This window comes from Haemorhous mexicanus, chromosome 4, assembly GCF_027477595.1.
Source record: "Haemorhous mexicanus isolate bHaeMex1 chromosome 4, bHaeMex1.pri, whole genome shotgun sequence".
NCBI classification, from domain to species: domain Eukaryota; kingdom Metazoa; phylum Chordata; class Aves; order Passeriformes; family Fringillidae; genus Haemorhous; species Haemorhous mexicanus.
In genome coordinates, this window is record NC_082344.1 from 23053091 (window position 1) to 23071369 (window position 18279).

At 43.2% G+C, this 18279-nt stretch overlaps 1 protein-coding gene across 9 annotated transcripts in view; it reads right to left on the minus strand.

The window, feature by feature from the left end:
* The window catches only part of FAM13A (family with sequence similarity 13 member A), a 117187-nt gene that overhangs the window by 49895 nt on the left and 49013 nt on the right, over positions 1-18279 (minus strand). For 2 of the 9 annotated variants that reach the window (XM_059844101.1, XM_059844098.1), the window contains exon 1: positions 5435-5533. The exons of 6 other annotated variants lie outside the window; for them this stretch is intronic. In XM_059844101.1, coding sequence (XP_059700084.1) covers positions 5435-5472 — 38 coding nt within the window. In that variant the 5' untranslated portion in view covers positions 5473-5533. Of the gene's footprint in view, positions 1-5434; positions 5534-18279 lie in introns of those variants that run through there. One more of the 9 variants, XM_059844100.1, reaches the window with a different exon arrangement.

Consider the following 18279-nt stretch of genomic DNA (forward strand, 5'->3'; position numbering starts at 1 on the left):
TTTTTGTTGGATTTTTTCTTTTTCTTTTACAATTATGAAAATGTACTTTGACTCAGGGGTCAACATTTTGCACCAGAGATGAAGGGCCTAGACACTGGCAGGGTCTGGCTGCTCAGCCAAGGTCATGTTTTCCTAATGCCCTGCCAGAGGCTCTGTTTGTTCTGACCTCAAATGTTAGATAAGGGAATGGCTCCCTTTCTATTCTACCACAGAAATTCTCCACTTTGAAAGAAATGCAGTTGGTTTTAAGTAAGAATACTTTTTTAATCTAAAGCAATAGCTCTTTTATTTTTAATGCAATCATACAAAAAGCCAATGAAAATTCAGTGACATCAAATGACTAATGGTATCAAAAGTTAATGCAGGTTTTAGAGGGAGGAGAAGGAAGGCTATGTTTGGGTGACTTCTTAAGGCTTCAAACTTATCTCCCTCTTGGTTTTTTTTTTTTTTTTTTTGTCATCATTCAGAACACCTATGCCTCCTTGGATTAAAAGACATACAATTTTTGCAACTATTGAGAATTTTAACAGTATTGTTTATTTACTTATTATGACATTCAACACCAACACTAAAAACAGCTTCAAAGAAACATTGATCTTGAGGCCACATTTTGCTGAAGGTCTCATCTTATTCACAAATTTTTCAGCACTTCTTCACCCACCCAAGTCATTTCCCCATAAAAGTTATTTCAATGTTGCAAAAAAATGCAAGATTGAAACAGCTCATGAAAATTTATTGCATGCTTATTTTCTCAACAGAGCTATTTACTCATAGCTTGTGCTTCACAGCAGTGGGTAAAAGGCAATGTTTTTGCAAATGAGAAAGAGCAGGCAACACAAGCTTTTGCCTTCAAATAAATCCTTCAAAATAAACTTCCTTCAAATAAATACTGAGGCACATTATGCTAAAGAAGAAAGAATAATACCATTCTTGATGCAAGATTAACCATAAATTTAATCTAACATCATAACACTGCAGCAATACGATGGTCATCATTAAAGTCAGGACCTACCCTCAATCCTTGAGCAATACCACCCTTGCTCTATATCCTTAAACAGAGGGGGAGGAGGGAATGCCATATATGCACTGTTTAAAAAACAAATGCTCAACAGCTATTTTCCTGTGAGAGTTATTTCCATGCCAACATTTCCATTTTCCCTGAAGAGTAACTTTAATAAGTCAAAACCATAACGTGTTGTTTCAGATATTTATCTCCAGTCTTCACAATAGTTGTGCTTACATCTAACCATGCATACCACTGAAAATTAAATAAGCTATTCAGCAAATGAGCCACATGTCAAAATCGAAGGCTGACAACTCAGCTTCTTCACTCTGAACTCACGTATTCTGCAAAAAAATCATACTATGCAAAATATCTCCAATTACTTGGGTGTGGGTGAACTGGTTTAAATATTATACTGCAAAGGATCCCATCATCTTCCTCAAAGCTGTTTCTTCAGCATGTTTTTCCTAAAGATCTCTCAAATAAATTACACTGCACAGGCATCTATCCAGAGGCATAGCTGTGCAGGCTGTATGTGAGGAGGCACTGAGATTGAAGCATATTACCTGAACAGGAAAAAAAGTATACTGAAGGCTTTTTGCACACCTCCTCCTACTTCAAAGCAACATTAGAGATCAGGGAAGTATAGGCTATCCCATGGCAAGCTGAAGTGAGCAGAACTTCTTGCTGATTAAGTGCCACTGTGAGCAAGAGGCAGATTTTCCATTTATATTAACATACCTGAATATCCTGGAGCCCTTGACAGCATAATTTTGTGTAATTATTTTCTGCTTACTATCCTCCTAGATTGCAAATATGTTTATCTTTTATAAAATGACGTCAATGTTAAACAGCTCACTTTTGTTGTTTTGCTTCTTAAGCTAGTTGGGTCTTATTATGAAAGATGGGGCAGTGTCTTTTCTTTTACTTGTGGTTTGGCACTGGTCCTCACTAGGGTACAACCAGAAAATGGCTCAGAAAGAGGCAGAATGAATGTACCAGCCAAAGTCTCACCTCTTCTCAGAACTTAACAGTGAAGTTGCATAACACACACATACCTGTTGCATTATAATGGCAAAGAATTGTTACTAGGTAACCAGTGATTTCAGTTTCAGGATTGTTTGTTAAAAGCTTGCACACTTCAAATAAATGTATCTAACAGGCCAGTTTTTAGGCAAATATTAATATTTTCTTGCTTAATCAGCTGGACACTCCAGACACAAACACCAAAGAAAATTTCCACACCAATTTCCTCTTTTAGTCAGAGCCTTCCACCAGCTCCTACACTCACCATGTCACAGCTGTGACAAGACAGGGGTCAAATCTGAGCTTGGAAGACAAAAAAAAAAAATCACATAGCATCTTCTAAAAAGCTATGACCTGAGGAAGATGAGAGCCACAGGTTTAAATTTTTCTTCATTCTTCCACCAGAAGAAAAAACCCACCCAAAGCAAACAAAGAAAAAACTAGATTCAAGTTCTCTCCACCCTCAGAGAGCATACTTCACATCCATATTCCAGCATACACCTCATTAGGGCTTGTCAAGCACTCCCAGTACCTTGGATAGAATGTGATAGCAAAGTCCAAAAGATCAAACTTATTTACTTATGTACAACTTACAAAAAAAATGTTCACAAATGTGATAAAGAGAACACAGCAGCCACCCCTCCCAAAACAAACAAACAAAAAAAAAAAACAGGTGGTGGAATACAGCAGTGTTCTCCAGCTAAACTGCTGGGAACTTGTGAAAGATCCCAAATGAACCAACCAATAAGGTAAATCAAACAATCCTGGTAACTGCAGGTGAGACTGCCCTTGCAGACAATGGCTGCTGTACAGGTTCCAAACAGATCAGTCACATTCCCTACTGCTTTCAGATGCATTTGCTAAAAATATCTGTGATGGCTTCACTCTTCCACTACCTTGACTTGTTAAGCAACAGGGGCCACTGAACACAAACAAGGCCCAAGTGTGTACCTGCCTTTCTTATCTCCTACGGAAACTGGTAGATATCATTGGCAAAGGCAGCCACAGCCTCAGCTTTTCACAGCTGTTGTTAAATCTGCAATAGACTGAGCTAGAATACACGAATCAAAACATGCATTAACAGCATTAGTAACACTCTAACTAGGAAGCTGGGATACCAAAGTAAGCTAATGCTACTTTGAAAGGATGGTAGCCAAATAGCAATAGAAGAGACAATTACTGGTGGGTAAGTTGTTGGAAAATCAATGATGCAATCCACGTGACATTCACCAGTGTCTTCGACAGTGTTTGGGCAATAGCACCTACTGCAGTGAGGATTCAATACATTTGGCCCTCCACCTCTTCCCTTGCAATGAAACATAACCCTGACATCCACACTGTCACTCTTTCACAGCAGGACACCATACCCATCACATGCCCTTCCACAGACATCTACATATAGGGTGACACCATTATAGTCCATATGGCTCTATGCAAGCACCTTCTATGATCTTCTGGAAGACAGACTCACAGCTCACACATATCTTGGTAGACTCAGAGCCCTTCTCCCTCTCCCAAGTTTTACACACCAGCTACACATTTGTACTGCTTCAGCACAGGAGGGTTTCCATGGCAGGCACAGCATGGCCAGCCTCGTGGCCCCAAAGAGAGCATGGAGCAGAGCACCTGCAGGAGATGGGCAGGAGCAAGTTCACTCACCCAGAAAGGGAACCAAGTGTGATTACTGTAGGCAGCTCATTCCCTTTCTTGAGAGGGAAAGGCAGATTCTTTCAGCTTGGCATGTGTTCTAAATCACAGAACCCAAAGGGTGCTACTACTCTGACTAAACCCTGTAAAAGGAACCATGCACTGTAATTTGTCCTCAGCTGGAACAGCAACATCAGCCTGTCCACCCCACAGCAACCAAAAACAGAGTGCTATCCATGCTGGTACTAACCAATACTGGAGGTATCAGCTTTCCTGAAGCTGACAAAAAATGCTCAAAGCCAGCGAAACTGTGCCCTGAGGGAGGGAAGAACAGGAAAATAAAGGAGCAATCTGGAGAATGCCATTGTAAAGGGATCTGGCAATCTGTGCCAAAAAAACCAAGGTGCTAAAAAGTACAGTATACACAGCCTAAAAATAGATCAAGGAGATGGAAAAGGAGCCAGAATTGTCTGAATTATTTTAACTGAAAAACTCAAAGACAATTCTGTATCATGCTTATGGCTTAACAGACTTTGAAGAAAATGCCTCATTTTTGAAGTGCTGACTGCATCTCTAACTGATTGAGACTTAGTCCTTGCAACAACAAAGAGATTAATTAGAGCCAGCCTGTGAAACCTATCCTCCCCTGGGGTGAAGAGTCAAGAGCACAATAACAACCACTTGTTCTGACCACTGATAGCTCAGTCATATCCTTGAAAGGTTAAAGATATTATGTGAGACTGGTCCTTCAAATAGAAATGATGCACCGTGACCACTTCTTTAAGACATTCAAACCATATTTCTGTTTCTCTGCAGTCACCAACATGGAACCCCATGACTGCAATAGTGCCAAAGAGACTTTCTCCACACCTACCTGCACTTTATCAGGGCAACAACAACAATTTGGGCAGTAATTTCAGTTACTATTTTATTGCGTTCAAGTACGCAGCAACTCTGCAGCTTCTGCTGAAACAGCACCACCACAGTGCTGAAATGGCACAGTCAATTTTTTATTTACTGTTTCGTAGATTACAGAAAGATTGATATTCAGGCCATTCAAATATGACTAGGGGAGATATGGACTGCTTAATTTTGAGAACTGAACGAATAGTAAAAATAAAAATAAGAATTTGATGACCCAGTGAAAGGGCTGTGTACACTCCTCCCCGCAGCGGGTCTGTGCCCTGCCATTTCAGAAGCTTGACTGCAGCTGTCCCTGCCATAGTGTGGCGGGAGCACATGCCAGCACAGGTACTTGCTGACAGCTGGTGCTGAAGGGAGGTGTGCGTCGGCACCCTGGAAACACCCAACCCTTTTTCTCCGAAAACTAAACCTCTCGCCCGCGCTGCGGCACGCTGGGTGTGTGAGCTGCCAGCCGGAGGTGGGCTGTGCGCAGGGGCAGCCCGGCCGCGCTCCCGTACCGCAGTACAGCAACCTCCGGAGGGATCGGGATTGCCCGGGCGCACGGAGCCGGCGGAGACCCAGGGCTGGCCGGGGTCCCTCTACACCTGAGAGCCGCTCCTACCCCGCACGGAGAGCGCTGTGTGGATTTCGGGGCGCTACATCGAATCCCCATCTCCGCCCGAGGACGCCTGGAGATCTCCCACCCCCGGAGATCCGCTAATAGCCCCACTTGTTGCACAGCCGGGTATCCCACTCCCGAGCGGGCATCCCCGCTCCCAGGAGGGTCCGAGTCCCGGCTCCCCCGTGCCGGACAGCCCGGCAGAAGCCCCGGGCTTGCCCCGGCTGGACACGTACCTCTGCAGGGGCATCACCTCGCACGCCATGCTGGCCATGGAGCCGCTGCCCGCCCGGCTGCCCGCCGCGCCTCTCGCCGCGCCCGCAGCGCCGCCAGCGCTTGGCCGCGGGGAGCGCCCGGCCCCGGGGAGGGGCGAAGGGGCCGCCGGGCCCGGGTTGGCGGCTGACGACGGCCCGCCCCAGCGCCCAGAGCCCCGGCCCGGCCCCCCAGCTGCGACACCCGCCGCGGCCCCTGTCCCTGCTCGTCCCACCGGGCTCGGCAGGCGCAGGTTAAACCAAAAGCGGCTTCTGATGTCCAGTTGGTTCTGGGCCTGCAAAAGATGCCACAAGCTCAGGGCTAATGGCTCCTTTCTACAGAAAGACCCCACAAGGTCTTCTGTATCCCCTTCAGTGACCCACCGCCCTTCTCCCTAAACTCGCCCAAGGTGCAGTGCAGTCTCCCCCGAGCTCCCTCCCCACGGCCGCAGCGGCGCTCCGCTCCGGGAAGGACAGGCGCGGTGCCCCGGGCACCCAGAGCCCCGCAAAGCTCCACGACACTAGCAGGGCTGCTCTGGCTCTGCCCTCACACACCTTCACTATGGATCGGCGTCTAGCAGGGCTGGCAAAACCTCTGAACTTGATCCCTTCGTGTTGCGGTACATACCACCGCGGTTTGAAAGGTTTGTGCTGTAGCTGGCCACCCAGTTCCGACTCACTGCAAAGAGAACTCTTCCCTTAATATTTGAACTGAAGAGAACTGCAGAGCCGAACTCGCGTTCCCAGTGGGCTATTCTCAAGCACTCCTGCTTCTACATCTGTGCCTGCAGACCAAATACTGCTCTGAAACAACAAATCACAGCATTCCACTGGGTAGAATTTTGGGGCTGGGAAGAGCAGTAGAAAAAGCACCACACACAAAGGGTCACAGCAGCCTTCAGAAATGAGCAGCACAAAATCACTGAGGTCTTGCACTGAAACATTTAATGGCTACTGAATGAGCACACACCCAGGGTTTTACTTTTCACCTTTGCATCTCCTCTGCCCAGAAGGCCTGAGGAATTGCTTTCAATTTCCCCCACCATTGGACAGAAACACTTCTGCTGCTGCCCTGCCTGTGAACAATGTTATCACACTGCATACTTTGTGTCATGGGGAAAGGGATGATCCTAATCTGGTAAAGGGGACTAAGAGTGTCCTTTTGACACTTTAGGTGGTACAAACATAATGGCACACATCAATCTTCAAAAATCCAAGTCAATATTGGAAGTACCACCCCGTTCAACCCTAGAGAGGATTAGTGCTGGCTTGGGAGAAAGCTGTGGCAGGAGCTTAGTACCTGTACGTTTAACACTTCCATAGATATGTAGGTCATGCAAACTAAACATGAGCCACACCAGCTTTCTGGAGAAGCAGCCAACACTCCCAGGTTAGCAGAGGGTATCAGACATTTCACAGGGATGCCCATCAGATCCTGACCTTTACCAGCAGGGGCATTTTCTGTTGCAATCAAGAGCAGTGGGCAGCTGCAGCCTCAGAAAGCAGTGGCATGGAGTAGAGACACAGGGGTCAATTGAGACGTGGCTTTGCTTCAGTACCCTGAGCTGTTTAATATCTGCTCCTGTCAGCTGGCTGACTGGAAGAAGTGCATTAGTAATGCTTCTGCCCACTGCCTCAGCACAAGCCTGTTCTGCTGTGACAGTCACGCCAGGCACAGCACAGGGCCCCTTTTTAGGAAAGTCAGCAATGCTGATAAAGCACTGCCCTCATGGATCTGGGCTGCTCTTACCCATCCCAATTAAGTGAGTATCTTGATGAATTCCTGTTAAATTAAATGCACCATATGTGCTCATAAGCAACTAAAACTATAAGAGAAAGATTTTACTCTGATACTTAAAACTACTTCAGTATAACACAAAAGCATCTTGTACCATTTCACAGTTCAACAATAAATCAAATTGACTTTTCCTGGCCAGTCTTTTTTTTATACACACACAATTATTCATAGTTTATTACACTTCTATAAACGGAGTGTTACCATCGGGATGCCATTAAAAAAACATAATTTTCCACATTTAACTAAGGACCCATCTACATAGGCAAGGAGTCAGGGTTCTCCAGAGCAGCTTGCTGTATAAACATAAGTGGAATAACTCAAATAGCTGCTGTACTATGAATTTATACACTAGCTATTCTGCCATAACTTCCACAGGACTTGATTGTATAAATAAACTTAAAAGTATTAAGCTCCTTGACAAAGAATTCACAAACAAAAAGAGATGCTGTAATAAACAGAAAGATTAATTTATGGATTAGCATCAGTGAAGAAGGTTAGCTGGTGGCATCATGCTAAAATTAACCAGATGCCAACAGTAAAATTGCAGGGCTCCTTCTGCCCTCAACACCTTTAGATCTACCTTTTGTTTCTGTTATCTTCTTTTGCAGTCCCCTCAATGGGTATCCAGCTTTCTCCTTTGCATCCTCATATGTCTCCTTCAACATTGCCAAAGCCATCACAACAAAGAAGAGGTACAGGAGCTCATGTTTCCCTGCACCTATTGGCATGCAACTTCAGCAGCTGTTGGAAGAAAGGTGACCATAGTTGAAAAAATGCTATCTGGTTGCTAGCACTGCTGGTTCCCCAAAGTTTTAACTACTTTGAGAGCAGCTGCAGACACTGCAACAAGAGATTTTAACATGGAGAAATGTCAGAGTGAAATTTTTAAAACTCTTTTTGAGGACTGTGGCCAACCACTGGTAAGAGTGGCAGTACAGGATGCATGTCACCTTAGGTCAGTTCACATTGTCTCAAAGGGCCTTTTGAATCTCTCAGCTGCTAAACAAGAACACAAATCTTAACTCTTCACCTCTCCTGTTCATGTGTAGGGACCACAAGTGATTTATTTGTGGCACAAAGCAGGCAGACAAAAGCTGCCAGAAAGCTGCAGTCTTATCTCCAAACAATTCCACTTCCTTCACACAGCTGCTGACGGTAAAACCAACTTGCTATTTGTCAGAGGCAGGAATTCCTACCCTCCCCTTGCCCTCTTATGCTTTTTTTTTAACTTTCATAAACTCAGGCTGGGCTAGCACACATACAACATTTTGGTTTGGATTTGCTTGTACTTGTTGCATTTGTCCTCCCATGCTAAACAAAGAAGACAAAACCTCTTCTACAAGTTCATATAGTTCTTGCATTTATATTACTCAGAAAGGCCAAACTCATCTGTTGGCACCAACAATGCTCCACAGAAGCCCTTTATGCTACCACCAACTACAGAAACAGAGGATGAGGGAAAACCCTCTCTCAGGACAGGCACAGCATCCTCTCCACTGACTGTATGCTCCCTAGTGTATGGAGAACACTTAGGGAAAACAGACAGCAAATAACAATAAAAATGATAAAGTCCCTTGAAATACCAACACGCACCGCCACACTTCAGCACCTACACCAAGGCAACACCTGTGTTCACACTATTTGATTTGTAAATTTCTTCCTGAGTTTCAACAAAGGAAGAAAAACACTGGCTGGAACTAAATATGAATAATCACTTTTCTCCATCAAAGTTTAAAGAACAACTGCACGTTTGGGAAGGAAGTCTCCTGTCAATCATCATTACAGAAGTGCTTTCTCCTCTTTCTTTCCTTTTCATACTTTGCTGCACACCAAGTAATTTTCTCAGCATATAAAGCAACAAGAGAAGAGGATCTGTGAGCAGCACCAGAGGATACAAGATATGTGATCTAAATAATGGATTTTATGAGGATATGGTTGTGTCTGCCTCCTGAAAAACAGTTATCCCTTGCTTCACTGCACAGTCATACACAAATCAGACACTATTCAAAAATTAAAAATAAAAAAAAGAAAAGAAAGGCAATCTTTCTTGGTCTGACAAAATCTGAGGGCTTTGAGGATGCTACTCAATACTATCAATTTATTCCCACAATGCTTACTAAGTTACGCAATATTTTCCTTCTGGCAGAAACATGAAATGCAAAGGAAAGATACTGCCAGACTGAAAATTACAGAATGTACTTTTCAAAATACTACCAATACAAAATTAAAAATTTCATTGTTTATGAACACCTACTTACATTAACAGATAAATTTTCCTCTTCAAAGTATCTATGCATATGAACATCTGCCACTATAAATGATAAATACCCTGGAAAATCTCCTGCAAGCCAGAAGACCTGTGTGCACATATGAAATAAGCAAGTCACATGTAAATAGAAACTGTGGCCTTCAAGTCCAAACAAAGCAGACAGACAATTAAAAAGGCTCCCCTCCAAAAGGGCACCAACAGGAAGAAAGACCAACCAATACGTTAAAAGCATAATTTAGTGAAAGAGGACTCCTCAGAAAGGTTTAAAAGAAGTAATGGTGACTTTGCAAAACTAGTGTTTATCCTTGTTTCACTTAAGGATGGTTCAATGATTTGTAAGTAAATGAAAAATTATACTGGTGGTTATTTTTATGCATGTATACAGGTATATTTTTATGTATACTGCTGGTTTTTATGTATGTTGTATGCAAGCCAGCACTAAAAATTTCAAAATCTGGGAACTATGTGCAAGATGGGGGTACAATATCATGCTTACAAGCACAGTGTGACTGTGTGGCTGAAGAAATTATCATCATCATCCTCAGAGACATCAATATGGGTATTACATTGAAAAAGTTTATTATGTCTGTATTTCCTGCTGGGTTGGTTGCTACAAAAGACTTTGATCAGTTCAATAATTCCCATTTCCAAGCAAGTTGTGAAAAACTGGAGTGCTAAGAGACAACCCATGAAGGGCGCACAAAAACTAAACCCACACATTTAGTGCTTTTTAAAGAAAATCATCGATGCATGCAGGAAACATTAATACTTGACCTAGTAGTCACAAACTGATGAAGACTCAATGGTTGGAAGTCAAAGATTAGCAAATTATGGGTAGAAATTAAGACATTTTAAAGTGGTGAGAATATTTAACTACTGATGTAATTCATCAATAATTATAGTGAATTTTTAATTTTACAAATTTCAGTTGCCTCCGTTTAGGAACACCAAGCCATATGCAAACAGTCTAGATGGAATTTGCAGAATTTTCTTTCTTATTTTTGTAACTGATACTGCTCTTGTCCAAAAGAGGAGCAGGATGCTCTCAGCTGACTTAATTTTACCCCTTTTATTTTTTGCACTGGCATAGAAATACAAGCCTTGTTGGCATATCTGTGGAGAATATACTGGTTTTTGCACAATAGCTTTTCTGTTCCCTCCTGCAACTCAGAGGCCAAATTACCCTTTAAGCCTTTTAAGCTACTTAAAATCTGTTAAAGAGGAAACATATTCCAGAACTGTTCTTTAAACCTGCAGGGACAAGAGAAAAGTACGGACCAAACTGAAAGCTTCTCAGAGCTTCAGGTTCTCAGCGCTCCTGATCTCATCCAACAGATAAACACAAAAGTTCATTTCCCATTGCAAGGGACACTGCATGCTCCCTGGAGACCTGGATTTGCTGCTGTGGCTTCCCTTCATGAAACAGCAGTGTCCTTTGCAAGCACTGCCACACCCGCTTGCCCGCTGCTTTAACTTGTTCCAAAGGACTCTCACCCCATGGGATAGCCCAGAAATTATTTCTTGGCCTCCATCCTGGAGAAGAGGGAGGATTTGGAGTTGGTTCCTAAAGGGTTTCCTGGGAAAGCAACAAGTGATGAATGGTTGTGCCAGCTAATCTGCTGTGGGAACAGGGTAAAGCATGCTGAGTGACAAGGTCACTAGGTTCTTCATCTGTACCACTTAGTGCAAGTGCCAAAGCATGGGAGAGCAAGCAAGCAAGCAGGAGTCCAGTCTGGCACAAGTTATTTTCAAAGCAGGCTTTCTCCAAAGCTCTGCTAATCTAATGAAATTCCTAAATTTTAGTGCCCAATGAAATTTCTCCCACTTTTCTAAATTGTTATTTCTTTAAAACACTAAATTGTTTTATCTATAAAACAGTTTGCACAAAAACTTTTTAAAAATCCAGCTGTTTCAGACCAATGAAAATGCCATTGAAAATTATGAAGAACAAGCATTCATTTGTTAGCAAAAATGTTTTAAAAAATTTAAGTGAGTCCCTGGTGCTCCCTTGTCACTCGCGCGCCGGGGTCAGGGCAGGAACAGACGAGAGGCAGGATCGTAGCAAAGGCGAAGCAGCGCTTTATTTAAAAGACCGTGCGGTTTTTATAGAGAGGTACGATAGATTCTGTTCTATTGGCTAACTAACACAAACATCCTTCTCACGCACTGTCCTTGAGAGGAACGGAAAAACAAGGTAGAAAAACAGCACCTGCAAGTTGTTTATGGTCAACAGGTAATCACATCTTTCCAACTCCCTAAAATCTCTCGCAAGCCGCTGTGAGAAACGCTTGCCATTTCTCTCTCCCTGTCCCATGGCACCCACACTCTCTCAATGATTTATATCACCTACCAAAAACATCACTGTTTTTATACTTTCCCATCTTCCAAAAACATCCTTCCAATCCTCTACAAAATTACTATCCTTTGAAGTCCATACCTCTGCACCCTTCATGTTCCTTGCTTCCTAAAGCACCTTCAAGCACTTATAGTCCACACAAAAAACAAGGATATGGGAAGGGGCTGAGGAAAGCAGAGGAACAGGCCACACCATTCACGTTTGCTGCACGTGGCTTTTTACTCCACTGAAAGATAAACTGCTGTCTGTGTTGGCAAAGAAGGCAGTCTGGCAGAGTCACCCTCCAGAAAAAAACCCTCCAGGAATAGCTCCTCTTCTGCAGCTGACAAAGTGACTGAAAGGAGTCCTCCCTTTGCACCAGTGCCCCAGTGGCCGGCCTGGCTCCCGGGAGAGCTGGTGGGAAAAAGATGACTCGGCAGAAGAGATGGACTCTGGCTGGGAAGTGCTAAAAGAGGAGTGAGATGGGTGAGAATAACTCCAGCTCTCTGCCTAGAGCTGCAAGATGCATCTGCCACAGGAGCAAGGGAGGTCCTGCCTAAAGGCAACTCTGACCAGATCCATTAAAACCTGACTGCACTTGAGCAGAACACAGCCCTCTCGGGTCAGCCTTGGGGCTTCTTCCTGTGCCCAGCTGTGTGTACAGCAAGAAACAACAAATGGTTGTTTATGCACGGCCAGATACAGAGATACTGGGCTTAATCAGCACAGCTCACTGCTGTGCCCCTCATTTGCAACATCAGCTTTCAGCCTAGCTGCTCGGTACGTGTCCAGGCTGTGCAAACACCCTTCTGTCCCACTGCAGGACATTCCTGTCAGGACTGGCACAAGTGGATACTGCAGGAAAACAAGGTCAGCACATGAGTTCATTATCAGGAACATTCAGAACAACATGGGTAAGGGTCTGTAAGTTTTCAACTTCCAAAGCATGTCTCAGAGTCTTGGGAAAAGAACATATTTTTCTACTCAAGGAGCATACATCGAGCAAAAGCTAAAAAGATTTCAGAAGAAACTTTTTTTCTGTGATGCTCAATAGCTGTTAGAACAGTGATCACTTGATTTTTTTTTTTCAATTTGACACTTTCTGAAGTTTCAGGATAGGATTTTTTGAAGGAAACTTCTATACATCTTATAAAATCTGTTGTAGTGTTTGTAGTGCTCCCAATCATTTTACAGTGGCTAGATAGTTCCTAACGATAATGCAGAATAATAAAACTGTTATTATATTAGATATTAATCCCTCCCTATGTGACTCAAACTTTCTGAATGTACAGAGCTTGAGACTGTGAAAGGACCGGAGGAATTGGTGGTGGAATTTTGTTTCCAGGAGTCCTGTCAAAGCCTAAACAACTAGAAGTCATTAACAACAAAGCAGTTTTTGGTTTTTCTTTGCAACTACCTAGTGGCCTCTCTTTACAGGCATCCCTAGCACAAAGAGACTATTTCAGCAGGTGCATAGTGAAAAGAAAAGCTTTGGTACAGGAACAGAACTATCTTCACACTTCCTAACTGCAACCCTCTCTGGCCAGGAGGAAGGCACTGAGCCAAAGTGAGAAGTGCAATTTGTGCATAAGCAGTCAGCTTGGGATCATACTCAACAGATAAAATGAGAAGAAATCTCTGGTGGCCACTGACCATGACAGAGAAGGATTTTACAAGGCTGAAACAGCTTGGAGCCAAAGCAATGCAAGCAAAGTGACAGCAGCAGCGAGTGACAACTCTGCCACGCCACGCTCAGCCTCTTCTTATTAGACAGCCAGCTGACCACTTTGAATAAAAATATACATGTGTGTCATAGGAAGTCACAGCTGAACCCAGCAGCCTACGCTGCAACGTGCTGAACACAACGTCCAAAGGCACAGCTCTCCCAGCTGAACCGGGAAATTGCAGCAGCAAACAAACCTGACTGAGAACCCAGTGACCTCTGCCTGCTGATCTTCCTGTGGGGACTGCCTGCAGGACACAGGCCCAGGTCCCCTCTGGAGAGCCACAGGGGAAGGAATACCTCACAGCCTCAGGTGGTCAGAAACTGCTGGCTCTGCAAAGCTAATGGAAAAAAAGCACTCTGTGCTGAGCCTCCCCTTCTGAACAATGGATCAGGCACCTCAGCAGACAGCTTAAGGAAGTTACAGGAGAGGGAACTACTTACTTATTGAAGCAAAAATAAGCCAAGTCACAGGGCAGAGGCTTTGTTTCTTCCCTACTTGCTTGAAACACAGGTTAGTGATAGGTGTCTTGGTTTATGTACACATGAATATTAAAAGATTTCCAAGGTTAGCCTAAACTCCTTATGATTCACTGTGTGTTCTCCAATAAAAGGTCACATATTCTTTTGTTTAAAAATTACTTAAAAATCATACAGATGTTTGTCCTTTATTTCCTCAGCACATCTATTATGTGACCCAGTCACTATCAGAAAGCCATCAGCTTCATGAGATGTAGGGACTTCCTCCTTGCAGCAAAAGCAGATAACAAAATAAAGAATCCTTCTACCTGAGAGAGCAATGTCTGAGGTATAGAAAGTGAGTAATTCTTCTCCAGCTTTGTTAGTCAATTACTGTGAATTTACTGTAGTCCCTTTCTGATTTCTAAGGCTGCTGGATGCTGGATGCTGTCCCAGGAAACAGGAAAAGCAAATATGGCTTGGCTTGGCTCACGGACCAAAAGAAGAACTTTTGTTTCCATATGCATATTATGACAATAAAAGTGCATATGTGCCTTCCACCTCAAATAGCCACCAGGCCCTTGTTTCATATACGATTTTTCTTGCTTACAAGATGAATCTCCACTTTTGTGGCACAGGTCAGGGCATCAGATTCAAAATATTCCCCATCGCACAAGTCATAATCTGTCACCATGTAAATCTTCAAAGAGAGACAAAGCTAAAATGGCTAGAATTATAAAGGAAAGTTAGAATAGTGTGAGGGACAAAGCCTAATTTAAAGGAGTAACCTGTGCAGGGTGGAAGAGAAAGGTCAAATGCTTGGAAAAGTACACTGAAATCCACCCAGGTGACTTGCATGGAAAAAATCTACATAATTACATGGGTCTGTGACTGTTATTACATCTGGGCTATAGACAGGGGAGAAGAACCCAGGAAGCTCAGGCCACACCCTGATTTTCCATTCACACTCACCTGCCTTGGAGAGACAGAGAAATCACATGTCTTTGTGACTGTGTTTTTAGAAAACTAAATGCTTTTCTTAACAGCTCATTATGTAAGGCAGTTCCTGCTGCCAGCATCCCACAATGCAAGAAAGAAGGGAATTGATTGCATAGGAGGGTGGAGACAAATGTGCTTGCAAAGTTAAATGAGTCAGCTTGGAAAAACTAACTCAACACAACCTAAAGAGAGAAAGTGGCAAAAAGCAACAACACTTTACATAAAACGTTCTCTCTGAGGGCTCAGAATAGGGCCTGCCAGAGGCTGCTGCATGCTGAATGATGCAGAAGGCAACTGTGCTTACCACCTCCCTACCAACATTCCAGACCTTTACCCCTTTCTTGAATCGTTTTCTTGAAGAATCAGGGCAGCCCTGCCTGCTGCAATCCCTTATGTGAACCAGGCAGCGCGGCTCCTCAGTGGTAAGGCAAATTATTACTTTTGATGGGGACTGAATGTACTGGCATGACAAGACTTCAAAAACAAAAAAACCCCAAACCTAAACAAAAACAGTCAGCTAAGCAAACAACACTAGCCCCCCTGTTTGATTTGTTCTGGCAAGAACAGGCCAATTCTTATCACATGCCGGAGAATAATGATAAGTTTTGGCTTGCCTCAGTTTTAAACCTCAGCTGCTGAGAGGAAAGCCAATAAATAGGGAAACTGTTTACAGTAAGCACAAACTTCTCAGTGTACAAATACATGTATGTTTTCATACCTCAATAACTAGCAGTGAAAATACACAGTGTCATTAAGAAGAAGGCACAGCAGGGTACATTAACCAACCCTTTATTTTAGGGATGCTACCACGCTACTAGGCACATGGTTCCTTTATTTTCAGGACACAGGCCAGATATAAGGATTTTTGTGAACAAAAGGTTGATGTGTAAACAAACCTCTTTGAGAACATGCACGTGTTAGAAAGCCAGCAGAGAGTTATCTGTACTGGCAAATCTCATTGCAGCTGTGATGGCAGTCACAAACAGGAATTTGTGATCTCTGGCACACAAAGATGTGGTGGCTACAAAATACAGAAGGCTGGCTCACTGAACAACTGCTGTGGCTGCTATAAGCTATGGCTCTGAGGAGCTGCACAGTGTTTTTCATAAAGTCTGTCTGCCATACATGGCACCCATTGCCCAGCACCCAACCATTACTAGGCAAGGATGGGTATTCAGCTCACTCCTTTGATGTCTCCATGCACAGAGCCTAACAGCACCACAAACAGCAAGATGCTCTCCCACTGAGGGATCCCTCTTAAAACAGTCCCAGGAGTGCAAAGAGATGCAGCTCCAGCAAGTGCTAGGATAGGCACGTACAACAGCAAGGCATATTTCAGTGCCCTTTCCTGGACAAAAGATCCAGCATAGTGTCAACCAAAGCCTGCAGACAACTTGCACCTCTGAGCCAGTATCAGGAAAGACATTTATGCTCACCATCCTCAATCCCCTACTTCACATTTTGACTGCAGGAAGCATCTTCCTCCCTTCCTGAAGGCTCTCTCTTCTCTTTACTTGTATACAAAGTTTAGCACACAAGGCGAGAGAATTGCTTGCAAGAAGCTCTCCCATCTTTGTATCCCTGTAAGTCTTAATAATCTAACCCTGAAGTAAAAGCCATTTGAATGTATTATTTGAAGCAGTTGTTTAAAGTTTTAGTATTTAAAATCATGCCAATTCCTACTGCAGTTATGTGTGAGCCGGAGCTTTGTGCAGGCTTTTTCCTTCTAGACAGAGAAAGAAAGAGGGACCCAAACAGGGACTCAGCTTCATAGAGCTGCAGGACCATTCCAGACCCTCTCACTGAAGGTCTGGTAAGGCCTCAAGACGGCCCATTCCCTCCAGCCCACTCTCCATTCCAAAAGTTGTTGCCTTCCCCAGCTCCTGAGTCTGCAGTGTGTGTCTTGTGGCTCTCATCCAGGTAAAGACAAAGGCTGTGTTTGGTTCCCAGGCTCTGGAGGTTTGGCCCTGAAGTTCTGCACAGGAACTCTTGCAAAAATGAGATGAGACTCATAGAAGTAAGCAACGGGTTGCATACTGCCTAAAGACTTGAATCACTTTTTCAGAGGACCAATCTCTTCTGCCCCTTCTCTATTTCCTTCCTTTCTCTCTTTCTCCACAGTTTTTGAATTTACTCAAGAGCTACATACAGGTATGCTTTTCTGCTGCTGCATAATTAGCAGTTTGCCCTTGGCATACAGCTATAATAATGAGGCAATTTTCAAAACAACACATGCATTATGTGCTAGTGGGGACTGCAGGTATATAGAGTTAATCCACCTATTTTGTTCAGAAAAAAAATAACATAACTTATAACATTTTCTTAAGATAACTGTTGTGAACAGAAGGTGATACAGATTTTATGCTCTGCAATGTTTTGACTTCAACTGATGTATTGCATGTTTCAGATGACAGCAGCACCATCAAAAAATTCCTGCAATGAGGAATATCATACCTGTAAGGAGGCATAACACGACTTTCAGTATTTTTTAAAAATGGTAAATCATAGAAGACTTAGTCGCAACTGCAGTTGCTACTTAATATGTGGATCTTCATTTTAAGGACAACTACATGAAGACACATATTAAGAGGCATTTTAAATAGCATTAAAAATCACTAATCAACCAGAAGTCTCTTAGTTTCTCCTTGAAGGCTCTAGTGTCAAATGAAACTGATGGAAAATTTACTGAAGATAGCAATCCTTGCTGGAGGGAGCCATAGGGACTTAGTGTGTGTGGTTATTTCTTCATTGTTACACTTGTAAAGCTGCTAAAAGTGGAATTCTGCATCTACTGTTCTATGTAGCCCTTCATCCTCTTCTAATCCATCCATACCATGGTATCTGAGCATGGAAAGGGAACAAACCACAGGTGTTTTCATGAAACAGCAAATGATTATCAATGCCAAAAACAACCTTTATTCTTTTCTAACAAAGATCATATCATAGTTGAGCAGATACAGTCGTTTCACTAAAACTTATCTGGTAATTACATGTAATTAATGATAAGATTTATTTTAGAACTGCCGGTACCTCGTGACACAAAACCCCCCAACAAGAATAGCAGTGTGTTTGCAAAGCACTTTGTAATCTAGGTCAGATGCCAGAGTCCTCCTGATGAAAAAGGTGAAAACTCCTAATAATAGCCTTGCACTGAAGTAACACCAGGTAATACTTCATTGTGGGCTTCAATTACATGGCAGTGACACAAGGCTGCTGAAAGCATGTTTAAAACCACTCCTGATACATC